Source organism: Eubalaena glacialis, chromosome 5, assembly GCF_028564815.1.
Source record: "Eubalaena glacialis isolate mEubGla1 chromosome 5, mEubGla1.1.hap2.+ XY, whole genome shotgun sequence".
Lineage (NCBI taxonomy): Eukaryota > Metazoa > Chordata > Mammalia > Artiodactyla > Balaenidae > Eubalaena > Eubalaena glacialis.
Genome location: NC_083720.1, coordinates 105669809 through 105693105, shown reverse-complemented (window position 1 = coordinate 105693105; position 23297 = coordinate 105669809). Strand labels below are relative to the sequence as shown.

At 38.5% G+C, this 23297-nt stretch overlaps 1 protein-coding gene across 5 annotated transcripts in view; it reads right to left on the bottom strand.

The window, feature by feature from the left end:
* GPAT3 (glycerol-3-phosphate acyltransferase 3) overlaps positions 1-23297 on the bottom strand; it is a 56853-nt gene that overhangs the window by 16791 nt on the left and 16765 nt on the right. For all 5 annotated transcript variants that reach the window (XM_061191546.1, XM_061191542.1, XM_061191547.1 and 2 more), the window contains exon 4: positions 2700-2970. In XM_061191546.1, coding sequence (XP_061047529.1) covers positions 2700-2970 — 271 coding nt within the window. The remainder of the gene's footprint in view (positions 1-2699; positions 2971-23297) is intronic.

The following is a 23297-nucleotide window of genomic DNA, read 5'->3' as shown; positions in this document are numbered from 1 at the left end:
TCAGCAAAGGGTTAAGCGGGCTAGTGGAGAGAATAAAAGTCTTGCCCTTCTGCTTTTCTGAAGTATTTTTTAAAATTTTAAAAAATATACACGTATTAACTTCTTATATAAGATAAGAAAAGAGTTTTATGCTGTATAAAGGAGTCATTTCAGGTTGAAAGTAGTTAACTTATTTTGTTCGAGATACTTTGGTGTGGCATGGTGAGGCTGTAAAATGAAAATACCTTGCAAAGGTCTGAAAATAACTTGTTTTTCTATGCTTTTTAATGACGGGGGCAAAAGGGCACAATTCAATTTTTTTTCAAAGAAATTTACAATTTATAGCAAATGACCAGAAAGTTTTCCTTAAAGGCTCTTTCATAATAAGAGCACCAAGTTATATCACCATGTAGGAATCCTTCCATGCAAATCTAAGTGTGGTTCCCTTGTGTGGTTCTAGATAGCTCAGAAGTTAGTAAATAAGGTGACAGACAATACCTCTCATTTCCACAGACACTTTCTCATTTTTGAAAAGTGCTTTTACTTTTGAAAAGGAAATAGTTATTTTTAGAAATGTAAATAGAATTCCTCAAAAAGAAAAAGCTGAGCTTTTATACCTTTCAAAATAAATGGGGCTTCCTTATAAAGACTTTGTTAAGTTGTTAAACCTTGTTAAAGTCTTGGTTTAACACCTTTTGACACAGCGATTTGAAGGTCCGATTCAGTTTTTCTTTGGATGCCATACTTTCATGTCAGTCACTAATGCAATAACTAAATGACTGCTTAATCTCATCCAATGATCACACAAAAGTTTCAAAATAATGTTTTGTGCCATCTTGTCCTAATGAGAATCACTTGTTCCTACACATTAAATCAGAAGAGGTTATATATTTTAACATGTTTAACAACTGGGTTCAAAACTACTGAACATTTTTATTTGCTAAATTAACAGAAAATTCTGTTTTCCAGTCTCAGTGAGCCAACATGAGGGTTCTCACAGATGACACAAGTTTTCTGCCACAATCTGTGTTGCTTAAGAGCTTTACTGAGATACAATTCACACGTCATACAATTCACCACTTAAAGTGGCAATTCAATAGTTTTTGCCACATTCACAGAGTTATTCAACCATCAACACAATTTTAGCACAATCTGTTTTTTAAATGCTCACTTTGTAGCAACTGCTTCTTTTAAAAAGCATTTACAAAGCAATTCTTTCCCATGAAGAGTATGTACTAAGAGTAGGAGCCTCAATTCTGCCATTTTCTTCTTGTTCTTGGGTGCTTATATTACTGGATTATCCTAAATCTGTGGTTTCTTTGCAAGAATCTTTTTATGTCATGTATCTATTTTACGAGCATTAATTTAAACTAGATAATAGAATCATATCACTATTTGGTGGGCACCCCCAGCAAGTGAAAGCTAACCAACATATGAGGGCATCTCAAGTACTCTGGGCTGTAAAATCCTCACTCTTTCTTCAGGTTGCCTTGGATACGGTGCCTGACCCATGGACCAAGTGAAGATGTAAGAGCTCGTCTATATATTCAACTTTGCTGAAATTTCATTTCTTTATAAGAATAAAAATAAAATCAATGGAAGCATTAATTATAAATAGACTAGAAACTTCTAATAAATAAAAGCTGAAACATTTCCCGAACACAACAATGGATAATCTTGTGCACCCCAGAGTGCATGAACCCCACTTTGGGAACACTGGCTTAACGTTCAAGCAAGTGTGTCCTAATTTCACTTTGTTATCACAGCTGAAATGATTCCCCAAAGACATACCCCAACATCTACACAGTGGCAACACGAGCACAAGAAAAGAGAAAGAGCTTCTTAGAAATGTGCCTTTGCCTACACTTAAGCAATCTCTTCCCGCATAATAAATCTGAATGAGGCAAGGATAGGCCACCCTAGGGATGGTAAAGAGGTTTCAACTCATGTGCCAATTTTAGTCGGCTGGAAGCAACTGCCTGGAAAGCTGTATTGAGAGCACACCAAGGTCATGTCCAGGGAAATGAAGCAAGACAATCAACAGCAATATCGTGCCTGGCACCCGTGCTACTACCTGCCATCACCACGCTAAACAGACCGTAACCACTTCATCCCACTGCCCGGTGTCACCCCTTCAACTCACGATCCACACTGTGGTTCCAGTAAACTGGGCTTTGAGGCTACTTCCTCATGAGGCAGCATGCAAACTCAGAACCAAAACGGGGCCCAACTGGTGAACTTTTAATAGGAAAAGTGAGTGATCAAAATGGAACTAGGTGGAACAAATTCACCCTTCCAAATATTTCTCTCCCATGTGGTAACCCCTCTGAGGAATTTTTTTTCTCCTGTGCAGCTATGAATGGCTACAGACCAGCAAAGAGAGGCAGTCACAGTTTGGATGACGCTCTGGTGAATGTGAAACTGTAAATACTCGCTCTTCTTTTTTCTAACTTCCCTTTTCTATCCATCCTCAAATTTTCCATGACTGAAAGAGCAACACGGATGCAGTTAATATATACTGGATTCTGAATACACACTTTCATTTGGGAAAAATGTGAGAGAATAAATAATATGTTTTGGTGGAGGTCACGTTTAGTGGTGTTTTCTAAATGGGAAGGGGTGGGTTATTATCATTAATACTCTCATGTGGCCATTCCATACATGATTTAAAAAGAAAGCTGAACCAATTGTACCATCAAGTTACTGGGCAGGAGACGTACCTCAGAGGTAGTAGGACACAGTAGCGCACTATGACGCCCAGCACCCACACCATGGTGAGCTTCGGACTGATGTACTGGAAATTTACATTGGTCCTTGTGAGGAGATTCCATGACACTAGCTCCTCTGAGGAGAACCTCTGGGTCACTTCGTCTTCCACGATGGCTTCCAATCCCTTCTTGGAGAAATAAAACACGTCAGACAGCTCAAAGTCCCTTCCTCGCAGACCAGACAGCCCTTTTTCCATGGGTGACTCATCTCTTTGGATAATACCTTAAAAGAAAGCATCAGGACATGAGAAAATGCCATAGGACAGAAGAACAACTGATCAAAGAGGCTACTTTAACTTGTGCAGAAGACAAATAAATAAATCGAATGGGTAACATGAAGCAGATTTCAGAAATAAAAGACAAGCAACTGCAGTGGGAAAAGAGGTAAAAATCCCTGAGTCTGCATGAAACGGCTTCTACCCAATGATTTCAGTTCATTACAGAGGAATTTGGTCCTCAATAACCCTTTTGCTTGCACCTTCTCCCTACGAATCATTAGCAAAAGAACTCACAGAAACAAACTCTCCCCAAGTATAAATCTAGACTGTGTAGAAACAAAGATTTATGTTTTCCCCAGATAAAAACTATAAAGCCAGAAAGCAAGCAAAATGGCAAAAGATATTTACCACAAATAGCAAAAATTTGAGTTTTTAATATGTAAAAATTATTTAATAAGAAAAACATAGGCTCCTGCAAAAAAGTAAGCAAAGTTCATGAACTGAATTCGTAGAAAAAAGATAAATAGTTAATAAATATTTCAAAGCCTTTTTACTTGTAATCAAAGAAATGTGAATCAGACAAAGAGTGGCCTATTTGCATGATCAAATCAGCAACATGTTTGTTTAATGACAAAGTTCAAAGACAGAAATGACACAGGTACTCTCATACTCAATTTGTATGAGTGTGGAACTAGGAGCAATTTTGTCAAAATCTGTTTGGCATGAAGAAACTAAAAATAGTTTTGCTGATGATTCAGTAAAATTCCAATTCTAGGAATCTGTCATAAGAAAATAATCAGAAACGCAGGCAAGAGTGTTCACTGTAGCATTTTCATTATAATAGATCCAGACAGGGACTTCCCTGGTGGCACAGTGGTTAAGAATCCGCCTGCCAACGCAGGGAACATGGGTTCGAGCCCTGGTCTGGGAAGGTCCCCCATGCCGTGGAGCAACTAAGCCCATGCGCCTCAACTACTGAGCCTGTGCTCTAGAGCCCGCGAGCCACAGCTACTGAAGCCCGCACGCCTAGAGCCCGTGCTCCGCAACAAGAGAAACCAACACAGTGAGAAGCCCTCGCTCGCCACCAACTAGAGAAAGCCCGCGCGCAGCAACGAAGACCCAACGCAGCCAAAAATTAATTAATTTAAAAAAAATAGATCCAGACAATGAGATATAGTATATCCATTAATCAAAACTATAATGTTAAGTGAAAAAAGTCAGGATCTAAAACTATGGTTTACTCTTAACTCTATGAAATATATATATAGTAAAAATGTCCAGAAGGAAACATTAAGTGGTTATCTCTGGGCAATAGGACTAGGTTTTCCTCTTTATACTGTTATTGTATTTTCCATAAAGAAAATAATTCAAAGATTTTTTAAAGTAGCATAAGTTTGGTAGATTGAAAAATGACTACTGCCACCCAGTTCTACCCACTGAATAAAAATAATAGATGAGAAGATCTTCAAAATAAAAAGTAGCTATATACACAGTGACATGGCTATCCATTTGTCCCTATGGGGCGTATCACAAATGAATTTACTTCTTACATTAATTAGAAAAGTCAAGACTTAAGACGTTAAGTTCCCTGAAAGAAGATCCCCTTTGATTTTCTCATCTTTCAGTTTACTAGGAAATCAATGAGGAAAGTGGAGACAGCTATGTGATCTGCCCTCTGGAGAACTTGGATGTGCATCCGTAGGAGGAGCTGTAATACACCCGTTTTTTTAAGGGATGGCAGCATAATGCACTGGAGTAGAAAGTGAAGAGGATCTGGAATCCAAAGTCAAGTTCTGTTAGGACAACCACCAGCTTGCTCTATGACCGGGGGTAACCAATAAGTCACCTAACTTGCTGTCCTCCTTTATAAAATGGGGGGCAGGGGGCTGGGAAAGTCCTTACAAAGGCTAAAGTTTTCTGATTTCACTTTTGAGTTTTTTGGTGGGTTTTGTTTGTTTTTGCCCACATGCAAAGCTAATACCTAACCACCTTAAGAATGAGAGCACTAAAGTAAGTTCTTGAATGATCATTAGATTATCTTTTTCAGTAGCGTACTCCAAGTGGTTTAATCTTTCCTCATCTCTGCAAAGGGTTTAATCAGTATTAGAAAATGAACCAAATAGTTTTGCTACTGAATTACCCTCTTGCTCTGTAGGTACTGCAGTACCACTGAGAGCAGGTTACTCAATCCAAGCACTGGCCAATATTTAGCAGTGCAAGAGTTTCATTATTTAGCAATGTATAGACTTTTTTTTATTAAGTCTAGAAGGGAAGAGATGAACAGTTACTTGGGAAATCGCTGAATGAAATACACTGGAGACAAGAGACTGCCCTTCTAAAAAATAACCTTTTTCAGAAGGACCAGAGATAAAAATACAAGTTCAAGTTGCCTCATATTATTTAACTGAGCCAGGAGAGAAGAGATCTGTAAACAGAAGCCAACCCCTTAGCCACTACACATTTGATGTGCAATGTTTTCTCTGCCCTCTGACCTACTTTATTCTGTGTTACTCAAATAAAATATAACTCAATTTTATATTTTCCTTAAGCCTCTTTCGAAAGTATGTGGGTAACTGCAATGCATCTAACTGACAAAGGATTCATTTCCAGAATATATTAACATACAAAAAATTCATAAGAAAAAGTCAAAGAACTCAGTTAAAAAAATGCTTAAGTATATGGCGAGGAATTCATAAAAAGAGTAAGCCTTAATGACTTACTTACTTTTAAATAAACATTTAAAATGATGTTCAGCTTCCCTATAATCAGAGAAATGCAAAAACCACAATGAGATACTATTTCATACCCATGAAGACCGATAAAAATTTTTAATTGAATAATATCAAGTGTTGGTAAAGACCTGGGACAATGGAATGTAATTAGCACAACCACACTAGAAAACAATTTGGCACTGTCTAGTAAATTTAAAGATATTCACAGCCCAAGACCCAGCAACTCTACTTCCAGGTACACCGCAGGAAGATCTGTGTTTAATAATTGCAAATATACAGAAAAACTGCAGTGATGGTTCACTTTACCCAGATCCACGAACTGCCAATGTTTTGTCACATTTGCTTTACTGTCGTATCTCTGTATGTATAAAACAATACTTTTTTCTGAACCACTTGAGAATAAATTGCAGACATCATGCCCCTTACCCCCAAATATTTCAGCATAGATTTCCTTAGGACATGGAGCTTCACTTATTTAACCTCAGTACTTTTTTTTTTTGGCCTTGCCGCGGGGTTTGCAGGATCTTAATTCCCCAACCAGAGATTGAACCAAGGCCACGACAGTGAAAGCACCAAGTCCTAACTGCTGGACCACCAGGGAACTCCCATAACCACTGTACAATTATCAAAATGAGGAAAGTTGACATTACTGCAATACTAGTATCTACAGACCTTATTCAAATTCTGACAATGATACCAATATCTTTCATAGCATTTTTTTCCTGGTCCAGGATTCAACCCAGGATTGTACAATACCTTTACGTGTCGTCTCTGTAGTCTCCTATTATATGAAAAGTTTCCTCAGCCTTTCTTTGTTTTTCAAGATACTGACATTTCTTAAGAGCACAAGCCATTTATTTTGTAGAATGTCTCAATTTGGGTTAACGTGATGTCTCTTCATGATTAGATGCAGGTTGTACACTTTGGGCAGGAATACTATGTAAGTGATGCTGTATCCTTCTCAGTGCATCACATGGGGAGGCACTGATGTCAGTTTGTCCCATGATTTGTGACGTTTAACTTTGACCACTTGGTTTAAGGTAGTCAGTGCTTACAGGGTTCCTCCACTGTGAAGTTACTATTTTTCTCTTTTTGATTAATAAGTAGATAATTATTACCTATAAGTATCTATAAAAAAGGAGATGCTTTGAAACTACAGAAATATCCTGCTCCTCACACTTTCACTCCAAATAAATTGGTACTATGTGTCTTTTAAAATAGTATTTTCTCTCTCCTTCATTCCCTCCACATTTATTATTTGGTATTCCACTTTAAGGAAGAGCTTTTTCCTTATATTCTAGAGAGCTTCTTATAAAATTGTGCACAAATAGGCATATATAAGAACATCTTGCCACATTGTTTATAATAGCAAAATAGTGGAATCAATACAAAGGTTCATTCAATAGGTGGATATACAGCAATATATACAAATATCGGGACTTCCCTGGAGGTCCAGTGGTTAAGATTCTGCGCTTCCACTGCAGGGGGCACGGGTTTGATCCCTGGTCGGGGAACTAAGATCCCACATGCCACCCACATGGCGTGGCCAAGAAAAATTAAATTTAATTTAATTTAAAAAATATATATACAAATATCGAATCATTATGTTGTACACCTGAAACTAATATAATGTTATATGTCAATTATACGTAAATAAATAAATGGCAGCTCATATTTTTGAAAATGGATATATGAAGTATATACTACATAGTAGTTAAAAGAAATTAACTAAAATTTACCAAATTAGATAATTTGCAATCATCAGAAGGAACAAACAATTCAGAGTAATATGTGAAAGGTGATATTTTTATAGAGTTTGAATAATGCAAAACAATAAATACTACGTATTGTTTAAGAATACATACATGTATAGGGGAAGTATGAAAATAATAAACATCAAAATCAGAGTAGTAGTTTCAGGTTTGGCAGGGCAATGGAATCAGGGAGGGATAAACAGGAGAATTTGTTTTGTAAAGTTTTATTTATTAAATTAGGTGGTGGCTACACATGTGCTATAACCAAGAAAAAAAAAAAAAAAGTTACATGGAACTGACAATTGTTCCCAAGATGAAGCTCTATATTGTAAGAGAGCAGGTACTAGCTTAAGAGCTCTTTAATAAGGCACACAAAATCTGAAATTAGGTATTATAAAATTAGATGTCAAAAGAAGCACTACTGAATTTATAATGTTACTTCCTTCCTGAATATTGACTACTGAGGGTCAGAAATACTGACTGAATTCACCCTAAGGATGAACTTCTAACAGGAAAAAATATTCAATTCAATCCACGTATAGGGGATACTCACTATGTATCAGGCATCAAAATACACCTTAGAAAAAGAGGAAATATTTCTTCTGACACCAAAAAATGTTCATAAGTAGACCAAAAGTCTTCAAAATATAGATATAAATACATATCAGCTTTAACTAGCACAGACAGTTTCTATACTGGTTTTATTGTCATTAAGGAAACCTCGTTATTATTAATAAATTAATCCTGATCCTTCAGAGAAACCCACAGTTCTTAAATTGGTAAAACCCTGATTCTAGAAAATATTTCCTTTTGTTTCGCAAGTTAACCTCAAAAAAGGAAAGCCATAAACATTTGAACTTTGTCCTTACACCAATGCTTTGGCCAACACGACAAGGTTCATGCTTGGATGAAAATAAAATTAGAACAATTATATCTAATGCAAGAGATGAATTGCACAAGCTGTCTGTGCCACCTGCCTTGAGCAAGTCACTGGTACATAAATAATACCAGCTATGAAAGGCCTGTTAAAAGAAATGGAGGCTGAACTTAAAACCATCTCAAATGTAATTAACTCTAAATTAGCTGAGTGAACTCTTGGAATAACTGCCCATTTATAAATCACGCTAGTTTTTCCATCTTCCAGCTGTAAAGTATGCTTTCTAGGTCAGCAATTACGGAAAATCAGGGTCCACCACAGACCAAAAGTGGATATAGAAGGCTTATGTATAGAAGTTGATCCTTAACCTACCAATAGGCTATATTCCAAAAGTCAGAAGCTTAGAGTTTAAGACACACTCTCTCATGGAAACTTTGAATTAGTCTGTTTAGAGCTAGAGTCCTATCCAATCATAAGCCTAATTAACCCAAAATATACGTGATCATATAGTAGCAGTACCATGAAATAGAAATCTCCTTTAGCACTATTTCCACAGGAAATTTAAAAATTAAATCTCGCTTGGAATCAACAAAAACAAAACAAAAAACTTCCTCGTCCTATAGTGACTTAGAGGGGGCGTTAGGGGCACTTTCTGGGACACTGTTAATGTCCTATTTCTTGACCTAGGTGAGAGGTCCATGAGTACATTTACTTTGGGAAATCCACCAAGTTGTACATTTATAATTTTACACTCTTGTCTATGTATATTATGCTTCAATTTTGTAAAAATTGTACTTGAGATCTGCTGTACAGTATGGCCTATAGTTAACAATACTGTATCGTACATTTAAAATTTTGTTGAGAGGGTAGATCTTATGTGAAGTGTTTTTACCACAATTTTAGAAGAAAAAGAATTGAAGGAGACAATATCTGTTAATCCCCTATTTCCATGATTTACCTATTATAGAATTAAATAAATACTATGTCCCTTAAAAAAAAAAGTTTACTCTATATCCCCCTACCCAATTATTAAGCAACTGGGCAGGAAGGAGTTTACCTGTCCCAGCACCAACTAGTGGTGGCAAGGTCTTTTTTCTGCTATGAGAATCTCCTCTGAGGGTCTCCGGTTCTTGGCAAGAAAGCCAGGCCTACATTCTTCCCTCCCATGCCCCAATATCCTTCCTGATCCATAAATGTGATTGGCCTGATTAAAGAGACCAGGGTAAAGTAGCTATAAAGATTAATTGTATGCGGGCTTCCCTGGTGGCTCAGTGGTTGACAGTCCTCCTGCCAATGCAGGGGACATGGGTTCGAGCCCTGGTCCAGGAAGATCCCACATGCCCCAGAGTAACTAAGCCCATGCACCACAACTACTGACCCTGTGCTCTAGAGCCCACGAGCCACAACTACTGAGCCCGCGTGCCACATCTACTGAAGCCTGTGCACCTAGAGCCCTTGATCCGCAACAAGAGAAGCCACCGCAATGAGAAGCCCGCGCACCACAACGAAGAGTAGCCCCCGCTTGCCGCAACTAGAGAAAGCCGGCGCGCAGCAACAAAGACTCAACGCAGCCAAAAATAAGTAAATAAATTTATTTTTAAAAAAAAAGATTAACTGTATGCGGTTGGGGCTGGGGAGTGGGGTGGATCGGAGCAGTTGGGATTAAAGAGCGGAAATATTCAGTGCCAGCCTCCGGAGAGATAAGACCCATGTTCAATCTCTAGGCATAGTTCAAGGTCCTGATACAATTCTAACAAGCCAGAGCGAAGGACAGATCCCTGAACAAACCACTGAGCTCTGTCCTCATTCTTCTCCAGTTCATTAATCATCACAGATATTCACACACTAATGAGCGCATCAACTACGCAGTCACCCAATTGCACAGGTTTCCAGCCCACTTTTTGCCACCTTTTTTCAAAATAATTTACCATCGCAAGGCTAAGCTTGAGATATACCATGTGCAAAAAATTCCCTGGGCCGTTAGTCAAGTTACAATTTCCAGCACATAAATTAGGCGATTTGACTATGCTTATTTCACAGTGAATCCTTTGTGTTCCTGATTACCACTGCTCTCCTTCCTAAGGACTTTTTAAAAATCCAGTTTACTGTTATTAGCTTAGTTAAGTGTAATAATGGTATCCAGATTATGCTTTTAAAAAGTCAGATTTTTGAGATTCATACTAAGGTACTTAGAGGTAAAATGACATACTATCTAGTTTTAAAATACTCCCATAAAAGGACATTCATTAAGGTGAGAGTACAGGGGGTGGGGGTATGGGATGAATTGGGAGATTGGGGTTGACATATAACACTATTGATACTATGTATAAAATAGATAACTAATGAGAACCTACTGAACAGCACAGGGAACTCTACTCAATGCTCTCTGGGTACCTAAATGGGAAGGAAATCCAAAAAAGAGGGGACACATGTATATGTATAGCTGATTCACTTTGCTGTACAGTAGAAACTAACAGAACATTGTAAAGCAACTATACTCCAATAAAAATTTTTAAAATGAGTCACTACAATTATACATTAAAATACATGACAGCACAAAAAAAAAAAGTGAGAATACGGTGTTTCTGATTGCTTATCTGTATTCTCTGATTTTCGACATTGCTCACATACTACATCTGTAATTAAACTTTTAATTAAATAAAATACTTCCACAAAGGAAAAACTGAAAAAAAGGATAGATAAAGCAAATTCTTGTTGAATTTGGGTGATGGCTATAAGGGAATTAATTGTACTATTCTCTTTACTTTTTAAAACTGAATACTGTATTTTTTTTTAAATCTGTTTAAGAAGCTCATTTGAAAAGTCAGTTTAGCTGGGAATCAATTTCCTCATCTAAATCTCATTCATTCGTTCATTTAGTCATTACAGAGAGAGTGCCAGGCCAGGCACTAAAATATTGAATACACAGATGGGAGAGGGAAAAAAAGAAGTTGAACTAACTCAGTAGTTCTCAAGCATGGCTGCACATTAGAATATCTCTGGAATCTATAAAAGTAAAGACATCAGGATCCAACCCCAAATCAACTAAATTAAAATAACTACACTTTTTAAAATATATAGGAATGGGGGAAAAACTATAAGGAAAGATATCAAAATATTAGGTCTTTTCTGAGTAATAGGATTTCATATGGTTAACTTTTAATTTTCTTATACATCTGCAATGTCTAATTTTTCAATAAAGTATATGTATTATTTCACATAGTGAGAGAAAAGTACTAAAAATGCTATTTTTAAAAACCGAAATGAGATACGTACTACTACTTACCCACCACAATGTCTATAATTAAAAGGGCCAAAAATACCAAGCACTGAAGAGGCTATGGAATGCAGACACAGTTCTGAGAGTGTACAACCATTTTGGAATACCATTTAGCAGTTTCCAAAGGTTAAACACACTTGCTTACCCTATGACCTGGCAATTCCGCTCCAAGGTGTGTACCCAAGAAAAACAAGTAAACAGGTTCACAACAATGGTCATAGCAGCTTTATTCCTAACGGCTAAAAACCGTAAAATAACCCAAATGTCAATCAACACAATAACGGGTAAATAAACTATTATGTATTTGTATAAAGAAATACTCCACAGCAATTTTTAAAAATCCACTGATTCATGTAACAACATGGAGAAATCTCATAAACATTATGCTGCTTGAAAAAAACACAAAAGAGCCCATCCTATATGATTTCATTTATGTGAATTTCAAAAAAAATAGGAAAAACTAATTGATAATGGCAGAAATCAAAAGCGAGGTTACAATGAGGACTGAGGGATGAGTCATGCCTACTAGGCAGGGCCTGAGAGAACTTTGAGATCATGAATATGTTCTTCAGCTGAATCTGGGTGGTAGTCACATTGGTTTACAAGTACGTAAAAATTCATCTTGCTGAACAGTTGATATTTGTGCAGTTTAATGTATGTTAATCATGCCTCAATTTTTGGGGGGAATCAGAAAACTGTTACAGGGACTTCCCTGGGGGTCCAGTGGTTAAGACTCCACGCTCCCAATGCAGGGGGCCCAGGTTCAATATCTGGTCAGGGAACTAGATCCCTCATGCTGCAACTAAGAGTCCGCATGCCGCAACGAAGATCCCGTGAGCTGCAACGAAGACCCGGTGCAGCCAAAATAAATAAATAAATAAATATTTTTTAAAAAGAAAACTGTTACATTTAAGAGTCTCCACAACTTTTAGCTATAATCCCAATTAGAGGCTCTAGCCAATCATACCTACCCTTCCCACGAATAATTTTGTCTTCCTTCCTAAACTAAAAAGACAACTGACATTTATTGAATGCTTCCTGATGCCAGACTGTGTGCTAAACCCTTGACATGTACATTCATGTAATCCCCATAATCCTATGAGGTATTGTCTATTATCCCCATTTTACAGACTAGGAAACTAAGGCTCAGAGTGATTGGGTAACTTACCTGGAGCCATGGGGAGAGAAAGGAATAGAACCAGGATTTGAAATCAAGTCTGTGACTCCAAAACCAAATGTTCTCTCATATCCTAAACCTTCAAATTCCATGCCACTCTGTCCAACAGTTGCTCTTTGACAAACCTCAAAGATGTAAGATCTTTCCCATCAACTCCACATCAGCCCCAGTTCTTCCTTGCTAAAGAGAAGCCCTGAGTAGCAGTTCTACTAAGTATCTCTCCTACCTTTGAAGGAAGAAATGGAACTTTGATATGGGAAAACCTATAAGTGGCCTCCATCTGTCATTAATCTGGACACGCACTTGTCACTGACTGACTTAGGCTTAATCATCCCTCCCAGGAAGCAGGAATTCAAGTCACTGTTTTTTTGTTTTTTTTTTTTTCATCTGGGCCAGGAATCTTTTACAGCCTGGAGCACATCCCATTAGGTCTTCCTACAATAAGCCCAATAAAAAACAGCCCCTGGGCAGTGGTCCATTTAATACTCCCTCAGTTTGTAGTTCAGCCAGGTCTGAGTTGCCCCAGGAGGCTGTTCTGTCCAATTTGTGATTCAGCACACAGATGTCCTGCCGGTATCCTTCCTCTTCAAGTCCTCTCTGAGGCAGAAGCAGCTGCCCCAGGCATCTTGCAGGTTAGTCAAAGTTTAGAATGGATAATAATCACCCTTGATGTTTTATCGTTGTCACTATTAGGGTTTATTCTAAAGTCGTTTACCTCCGTTATATCCTCATCAACCTGGACGGTCACCCAGCCAAGGTTTGTAGAAAACAGCCTCTATACAACCTGCTGTATCCTCAGCCATGACTCTACATTGAGTTCAAGGTCTCTGAGCCAAAGACAGAGTGACTGTAAAGCTAAGAAGGTTAAGCTTCAGTCTCCTCACCTGCACGGCCCCTTCCGAGCTCCCACACCTAACTTTGTGTATTCTTTTTCTTAAAGAGAGTCTCCAAATTGTATAAGCTTCAGGCCCCCACAAAACCTGGATTGGTCCCCACCTCTGAATCAAATCATCATTTTGTTGCTACGAGTGACAGATCTATGTTAACCCCTCACCCTACAACCTAAAATGATTTAGAAGAAGAAATGCTTAGGATGAGAGAAACATGTTATTACCAGTAACTATTAGAACACTGAGAGTTCACAGACACACATTAACAACTTTCTGCTTAGTTTCACCTGTTATTGATAATATTTTATCGATTTGATGGTCAAATTAGCAATATACTTGTAAGAGGGGTTGCTGTTGGCTAGGTCATTTTTTGGTTGCTGTTTTAAGTTTATCTCTTCTTGGAAGTAGAGAGATCGGTAAGGATGAAAAACAAAAATATGAATACAATGCAAACTGAAGAAAAAAAAAACTCACTACATAAAAGTTTCACAAGTGTCCCTGCTTTAGAATGAGATTCGTATGTACCATATAATAGGTCCATAAAAGGAAAAGGGGGCAAAATCAGCAGAACTATCATGACCCATGATATACATGAAATGTGCTCAAAATAAATGCTGACTTAGCATCTCCTTTGGTTCCCTAAGAGCTACTCAATCACGATTGCCTAGTTTTTAAAAAAGCTTTAGAGTTATGAAACTACTCGTGCTCCGCTCCCCCCCAGTAACGTTTCCCCAGTTGGCACATTTAAGAGTCACATTCAACTTTTTTTTTTAACATGAAAAGGGTAAAGTTTACTTTAAACACCTACACATCCCACTAGTTAATCCAAGTAGGAAAAACAAAATAAGGACAGGGGAGAAAGTCCACATATAATACAAAATAAGAATTTACAAAGGAGAAATAACATAAACAGAAAAGTATAAAAATCATAAGAAACAACTGTGCATAAAGTCCTATGCAAATGAATATAATAAAAAGCTAGGCAAAATGGATAGCTTTCTAACTAAGAAAACATTACTAATACTGACACCAAGAGATGATTGCTCTAAACGATCGGGGGGACAGTTCAGGAGGTAATGTGAGCGCTGGGGAGCAACAGATGAAGCTTCGCTCGACCACCACTAATCTCCTGCTGTGCGGCCCAATTCCTAACAGGCCTCATACCCGGGGATTGGGGATCCCTTCTCCAAAGAGAACCATTTGCACAAATGCAATAATGTTGTGGGGAGTAAGGAAACTACCTGTCCCAGAACCGAACCGTTTTACAAGGAATTTTACCAAACCTTTAAATCTGAGAAGAAAGGGCATAAAGGGGGAAGGAGGGAAGTAAGTAGGTAGGTAATACACTAATCTCAAATATAAGGATCAGTTGCAAAAATCCTAACTCCAATTTTGGCAGACAGCTTCCAGCACCATATTATGACCAAGCAATGTTTAGTCCATAAACACAAATATGACTCTAATATTAAGCTATTAATGTAATTTACCATAATATGCCTAAGGGGGTGGGGGACATACTCATCACCAAATGTGCTGAAAAGCATGACAAATTCAACATTCATTCTTGATTTACAAAACAAGCATCAAGAAGTATTTACCATAAGATGGAAAACTAGATCAAAGCCAACCTGATGCTTACAGGGAAGACGCTACAGGCACTACAGCCCGTCCCCAGCAGGAACGGCAACTAACACCACTGCTAGTCAGTGCTGTATTGGAGTAGCAGCCAGCACAATTAGACAAGGGAAAGAAATGAAGTATAAACTGGAAAAGAAATAAAACACAAACTAAAGTTGAATAAGAAGTGGTAAAACTATCACTACTAAGATAAAATAGCTGCATGCCTGAAAAAAAAAAAAAGGAAATCTGAAACCTACATAAGTAGAATTCTCACTTTTTTATATCCTTCTGCCTTACTAAAATCAAAGCTTTCCAATATACAAACAACAATCAGAAGATATGATGGAAGAAGAGGCTCCATTTATAATATCTACTGGAATTATAAACTTAAGAGGAAATGTACACTGTCTAAGGAAAACTTTCAAATACCTCTGGAGGGTACAAAGAAACACCTAAACAAATGGAAAGATGTAATGTTCTTGGAGAAGAAGACTCAACACAGATAAGGTCAAACCACCCTCAGTAAATTTATAAATTTACCACAATGCCAATAAAAATAGATAGTTGTATTTCCTCTGGAACATAGACAAGCTGAATGTCAAGATCATACCGATCATAAGCAAGAATTAACAAGACAGTTCTGTAAGGAAAAGCAATGAGAACAACAATCCCTGCCAGATATTAAAATGTCAATAATTAAAACAACGTACCAGTACATGAGAAGACAAGTAAACACTGCAGAATAGAAAGTTCAGGAATAGATCCAAAACTATACTAGAATTCAGGAAATTATTAAGGTTGCATCACAAATCATTTGGGTAGAGATGGGCTTTTTAATAGACAGTGTTGCAACATCTGGGTAGCCATCTGGACAAATACACCAGAATAAATGAATCAAAGATTTAAAAAAAATTTTTTTAAGCCATAAAAGTAGTCAAAGAAAACACTGGAGAATTCCCTTAAGACTTGGCAGAGGGAAAATTTTTCTACTAAAAAAAATAAAAATCCACAAGCTATAAAAAGAAAATATTGATAAATTTGACTACATAAAATTGAAAAATATCGGACTTTCCTGGAGGCTCAGTGGTTAAGAATCCGCCTGCCAATGCAGGGGACATGGGTTCGAGCCCTGGTCCCGGGAGATCCCACATGCTGTGGAGCAAATAAGCCTGTGCGCCACAACTATTGAGCCTGCGCTCTAGAGCCTGCGAGCCACAACTACTGAGCCCGCGTGCCACAACTACTGAAGCTCGTGTGCCCAGAGCCCGTGCTCCACAACAAGAGAAACCACTGCAATGAGAAGCCCACGCACCACAACGACGAGTAGCCCCCGCTCGCCGCAACTAGAGAAAGCCCACGCGCAGCAACGAAGACCCAACGCAGCCAAAAATAAATAAATAAATAAATTTATTTTTAAAAGAAGAAAATATCTGCATAGTAGGAAGCATGATAAGCAAAGGGGAAAATACAATTGCAAACTGAAAGCAGTATTTTTAGCTCAGCCCAGACAAAAGCTAATCACTTTAATATATGAGAAGTTCCCAGAAATCAAAGTGAAATCGCGAGAGAGAAAAATCGGCAAAAGAAAAGAATAGAAAAATTGCCAAAAGAGAGTTTCCAGAAAAAGAAATACAAGTGGCCCTTAAACATAAAACGTGTACCAAATCACACTCTCTGTAAAAGAAATGCAAATTAAGACTAACATGAGTTTCCACTTCTCACCTATCAGACCGGCACAAACCCAAAAGTTTGACATACATTTACACCATTGGTGAAGCTGTGGGGAAAGAGGCACTTCCATACACCCCTAGTGGAAGTACAAATAGTACAACCATTAATGAAGGGTGATTTGGCCATCAATCAAAATTCCAAATGCTCTCTGACAGAGCAATCCCATTCATGTCACAGATTTATGTTACACGTAATTCATGTTACAAATAGTGTGAATCGCCACATATTTTTTGATAGCAAAAGGTGGAGAACTACAGGTAAAAAACCATTTTCATTGATGTAATGAAATTTCTTGTAGCTGTTAAAAAAAAAGAAACTTTCTAAGTAATAATATGGAAAGGACTATAGGCTATAAGTGAAAAACTGGCTCAGAGTAGCGTTTACTGTACATCATCTTTGGTATTAGCAACTCAAGAAAATAACAAACATTTCCATTACAATAGCATGTTTGAGGTCGCATAAAGAACCACTGGAACATCCATAAGACACTAACATGGCGTAGAGGTAGAAAATAACGGCTGGAAGCTACACTGATCAAAGCACATGTTTTAAAATTGCTATGATTTTTGTACCATGTGAATGTAAATACTACCTATGCCAGAAAGTTTTTAAAAGATGTGTAAACCCAAATTTAAAATGTTTACACAAGAACTTGCACACACATATCCTTTGTGTGTCATCTGCTGGCTCTCCCAGAATCCCATCAGTCTGATGGCTCAGCCTCTGCAGAACTGCAAAGATGCAACAAAGTGAGACCGTACTATGATCACTTTCCACATAAACCAGTGTCACCCCTGCATTTCAAATCTTACCCTAAAATACGTAATTTCTACGTTAGCTTTAAAAGTCCCTAATAACCCCACCACCACCTCACGTGTGTAGACACTCACATAAAAGCAGTTTACAGAGAAGGTATTCACTGTTTCTTTTTCTGAAAAAGAGTTGATAGAAAACATCTATCGAAAAATACAGCACAGAAGAGTATCAGTGGGCAGGGGAATAAGGAGAGAGAAAATATAAAGTTAGAACTCTCTCTCCTCTGAGTTTCCACTCTCTCTGCTCCTATTCTTTTCCCTGGTTGATACTCATCTGGTTCATTTATCTCTTCCTGCCCCCCTTTTTTCTCTAGCCTCTATAAATGTTTTTCACTCAGTGAGTTCATTCAATCTACCATTTCAACTTCCACCCTCTGCAAATAATTCCCAAATGTACATCTGTAGGCCTGACTTCTTCCCCAAGGCTCACATTTTTATATGGCTGCACAGACCCTCCACCTCTGCACCAGCCCCATGGCTCTGGTTCAAGGCCCCAGTACCTTCCAGAATGGCTTTCCATCTACCACCCTCCTTTCTCCACTTTCCCCACCCTCTTCCTAACTCCGTTTCCAAAAAGCTACCAGATTTGTCCTGAATTTAATTAAGTAATTTCTTGGCCTGGAATTCAAGGCTCTTTAGGATTGAAATATCCAATCTCAACACTTTGCACCTCCAACTCACCTTCACTCATCCTAGCTCCAACCAGACTAAATCAGTTCTTGGGCCCCTCATATCTCTTAGGCTCTCCTACTCTCCTGCCTTTGCTTACAATTTCTTCCACCTGATACCCCTTTTTCTAAAATTACTCAAGATTCTTCACATCAGCAGACCTCCATTTTCCCCTTTTTCATTTTCCTTGAGCCCATGAACCACCAACCCCATTCATTATATGATGCAGGAGTTGTTTTAACTGATTATCAGCAAAGACAGGAAAAAAAGTACATGTTACACCAAACTTACAAAACATCAGTTATAAGTTTCTAAAACTAAATCAGGCTTACACTAAAAGACACAATGGATGACTTGTCCTATGAGGGTGAGGGTGAAATGGCAAGGCAATGCCCTCCCTTAAAAAAAAAAAAAAAAAAGATGTTAGTTCTTTTTTGTTGATTACAAAATGCCTGTTTTTCTCTTGTACACACACCCTGATACACACGCCTCTCTATTGATTAGCAATCTTGGGCACAGGCTCACTGAGGTGAGCATCAGAGGCTGAGCAACCGTCACACGCTGGGATTTCACAATGCCTGCTGGCATCACATACGATGTCTGTTGTCGAGGGTCATGTGGGTTGACCACTGACTGGCAAGGAAACTCACTGTTTAGAACATATGAGTCACTGAAAATGAGGACGTTCATTTAGTCAAATTTGTGCTAATGTTGTTGCAGAAGCAGGAAGAGGAAAGGATTCATCTGCATGATACACTAACAGATACCAACTTAATTTAGTAAACAAAAAGCTTACCACACTTTGAAAAAAAGAACATACACCTACCCTTTGCAAAGGTTTGGAGTACTTTACATAGTCTACCAAGCAGGTGAGTGCTTGAATTAATCACACATAGCCAACGTCTGTACTCTCTATCCAATCTTAATCTCATTTTCTCTCTCTCTTCTTTTTTTTAAGGGATGGTCTCTGGAATTCATTATCAACTTCCCCTCTGCTAGTTAGCTATTTATTTATTTATGTATTTATGTATGTATGTATGTATGTATGTTTGTTTGTTTATTTGGCTGCACCGGGTCCTAGTTGTGGCACGCAGGATCTTCATTGCTGTGTGCGGGATCTTTAGTTGCGGCATACGGGATCTTTTAGTTGCGATGTGCGGGCTCTTAGCTGCGGCATGTGGGATCTAGTTCCCCAGGGATCAAACCCGGGCCCCCTGCATTAGGAGCACGGAGTCTTAACCACTGGACCACCAGGGAAGTCCCTCCCCCCTGCTTAAATCAAGAGAATGCCACTGGTTTTAAAGGGATACCCGAAATCACTGTCCTTAACGCTGTTTTCTCTTGCAACTTGAAGAAGGATGTCATTTGTTATGTATATGCACTGTCTCCAGAGTACCTTAAATTTTGTAAAGGCCTGAAGCCATGTTCCTCCAAGTTGCTGTCCTCTGCATACAATGCATTTTTCCAGGTATCCAAAAGATAATAAGGCCAAATGATCCACCGACAAAATTTGTCCATGGCATCCCCTGCACCCTCAGGCATCAGGGTCCACTTCTATTTCCCAGGTGAAATTAGCAGGTGCAGGCTGCCCAGCGCTCAACACCAGAGAAGCACAGAGGCAAATCCTGTTTCCAGAGAGAAACACCTGGAAAGGAAGAAGGCTCTAAAGCCCTAACAGAAAAGCGTCCCGTTCTTTACTCTTGTTCACCAGGTATCCCAGAAGTTACAGGAGACGTAAGCGGTCTACTAGTTCTGCTCCCTGAGGAACCTTCAGAAAATGGGCTAGGGCTCCAGGGTATAGAAGCTCTTCTCTAGCCAGCCCAAGCTTTGGGGGAAACAGAGCTTTTGAGGAAGAGAAGCAGAGATACCAGGCACCTGGCCTAGAAAAGCGAGTGAAGGGGTCCAGAGTAGAGCTTTTCATCACACTGTTCTGAGGTTGGCACACCAAGGAGGAGGCCCCTGCCTAAGAGTTTGGCTCACCCCCAGGGCATCCAGACATCACTGGCTTCTTCCTACCCCAACCCAAGAAAAAAACTATCTAATCACAAGTCCAATGGGATCTCTCCCTTCTCTGAGCCCAAGAGCCTCTTCTCAACAAACGTAGAACCCACACTATCTGCTCCCTATCTCCCCCACCTTCCGGGTACGAGGCATGCTTTGGTGCCCTCGCCCCTCACTTTCTTGTTGGTTCGAAAACTTATGCTGCCCCGAGTGCTTCAGCAAAAAAACAGAAAATTGGGAACTGCTATTACAAAATCTCTTGAAGAAAGGAGAAAAGGTGAAGAGGGCTTGAGGAGTTGTTGCTACTTGCTGGCAGAATAAAAGAACTGATGAAGAGCTTTCTTGCTTTCTCTGCCCATAGAGCCAGTGACCCACAAGCAGACAGCGATGTTACAGAGATAAACACCACATAAAGACAGATTGAAAACTGAAATACTTAAAACATTTATAGGGAATTTGTTACAACCAAGACAACAAGGCACGGCTACAAAATGAAAAGAGTTTTGTTATATAATTTATACCTCTCCCAAAATTCTCAATTATCTATCCAATTTGCAAAAAATCTCTATGTAATCTACCTACTAGCCTGGTCCAGTTTTCGTATCCTTTTTTGCTAACGAGAAGTTCTTTCTTACATCTATCAATTTTTTTACTTCAATTTAAGCCTATCTTTTTATTCCATCTTTTATGGATATGGAGGAAAAGTGCGATGGCTTCCTCCTTCTAATAATTAACCAACTGAAAAATGTATAATCCCTCAGTTTTGGGGTTTTTTTTCGTTTTCTAAATTCAATAATCAACCCTCACAGATCTCATTCAACCCTTTATACGGGCTTCAGAATTTCCTCTTTACCACCCTTAATACAAACAGTAAACCTGGACTTACCTGTGCCTTTATAACACATCTAAACTGCTTTGCATTTGAGGCCCTTCATAACCTAATCTTATTTCTATCTTTTGCCTCTTCCATAAACTAAGCTCACTCCCACTGCTATTTAAATGATTCCCTCATTTTCCCAGTTTAGAAAGCCATCACCTTAGTTAACCTCAATCCACCTCCACACGGCCAGTTCAACACCAAACATCCACAAAAAACCCTCTCTGATGTCCCCCATCCAAAATGATCTCCTTTCATGCTACGCTCATTAAGTTTCTTCCTCAAATTAATTATATTTATATGTTTGTGGACTTCAATAACACCAGTGCTGCCTGATTCTCAACTGCCACATGGATATCCGGATCTTGGTGATATCTCCTTAACTAGGCTAAGGGTTGCTTGTGGGCATAGTTCCGAGTATAACGTAAGCACACGGAAGACACGCAGGAATCACTGTTCATGGCCAAGACCAGGGCTAGTGATTCAAAGCAGCGCATCACTGTGTAGTTAAACATGCTGGCTCTTTTATGCACTGCAGCATCAGTCTAGGTTCTGTGCCCTGCTTTCCACTGCCTGCTTATCTAAAACTCTGCCTGTGGCTTTCTGAAGGGGCCAGTTCCTATCATGCATGTAACCAAGCCTGGTTTTTTATCCCATTTTGGAGCATCCTCCTTGGGTAAAGGATCTTGAATGTTTTCCCTCTCTCTGGTGGCTCATTCATCAAAACCATCAAGGTTACTTTAAACTCTATTCCTGTTTCCTAGGCTGTTTAAAACCTGACTAATTTAAGAGCATTCAGTCCACCATACTGCACTTCAATGATGTCAAAGTCATCAACGTAACCTCAAACAATACAACCAAATCTAAGCCAAACCCAATTACTCAACAGGTTCCCTTCCTTTCAGTTAGTGGTCCTCTGATCAGCAGTGTGAGAAACCCCATCTAATCTCCAGATCAGGAGTGTGACAAGGTTTCATCAGGAAGGCCAACCCCAGGTCAGATGGTGGTGAGAAGCTGTCTGCAGGTTTGTGCTAAAGAGGACTTTTGAGGCCACATCTTGGTTCAGTGACAAAAGACGTCATCAATTAGTGATGTCTGCCAGGGTCATGGGAAGGGTAACAGGTAGAATGGATTTGTTGACCCTGTTATTTGGGATTAAGATAAAACCAAAAGCTTTACTGAAATAAAGCTTCTATTTTCCTGATTTCTACATGGTTTATATATCTATAATAGAATAATTTGCCTTTTTTGTATTGTGAGTAATTTTCTATTAGTGTCTCTCAGTTATCAAGACTAAAAGTACTAAGCTAGAAGTACTGGAGATGTACTTTTAGTCTCTTGAGAAAGGTGGATGAGAAAATCTACCTCCTTTTTCATCATTATTTACCCCAGTAGTTCTCCAGAAACTTATAAAATAATCAATGCTGATTATAAAATGGGAGGATTTTAGCCCCAGATATAAATACTAATCACAGAATTAAATATGTGTTTATATCCATTTTAAAGCATAAATGGGGTGGAAGTATGGACATTGAAATCAGTTGGCAATCAACACTGCAGAGAAACCAACAGGCATTTAGAATAACAGGCAGAGTTTCATTTTAACAACTAACATTTTAACATCTCATTCAATACACTGTTGACCCATATCTTGACTGACATCCACATTAACTTCGTTTATTTGGACATAAGTAATCTGATTAAACAAGAAATCCCACAACACAGAAGAGTCCATAAACTTCATCATCAAATGAACCATCAATTCAATTAAAATGTCAACCTTATGGTTTGGCATTTATGCACAGTATCTTTGATCATAATGCTGGATAGTCTTAATGAATTTGTTTTCTTTAAAATTTCTGTTGATGATTTAGGATTGAAATGTTATGAGTTTCCTAGGATGTGACAA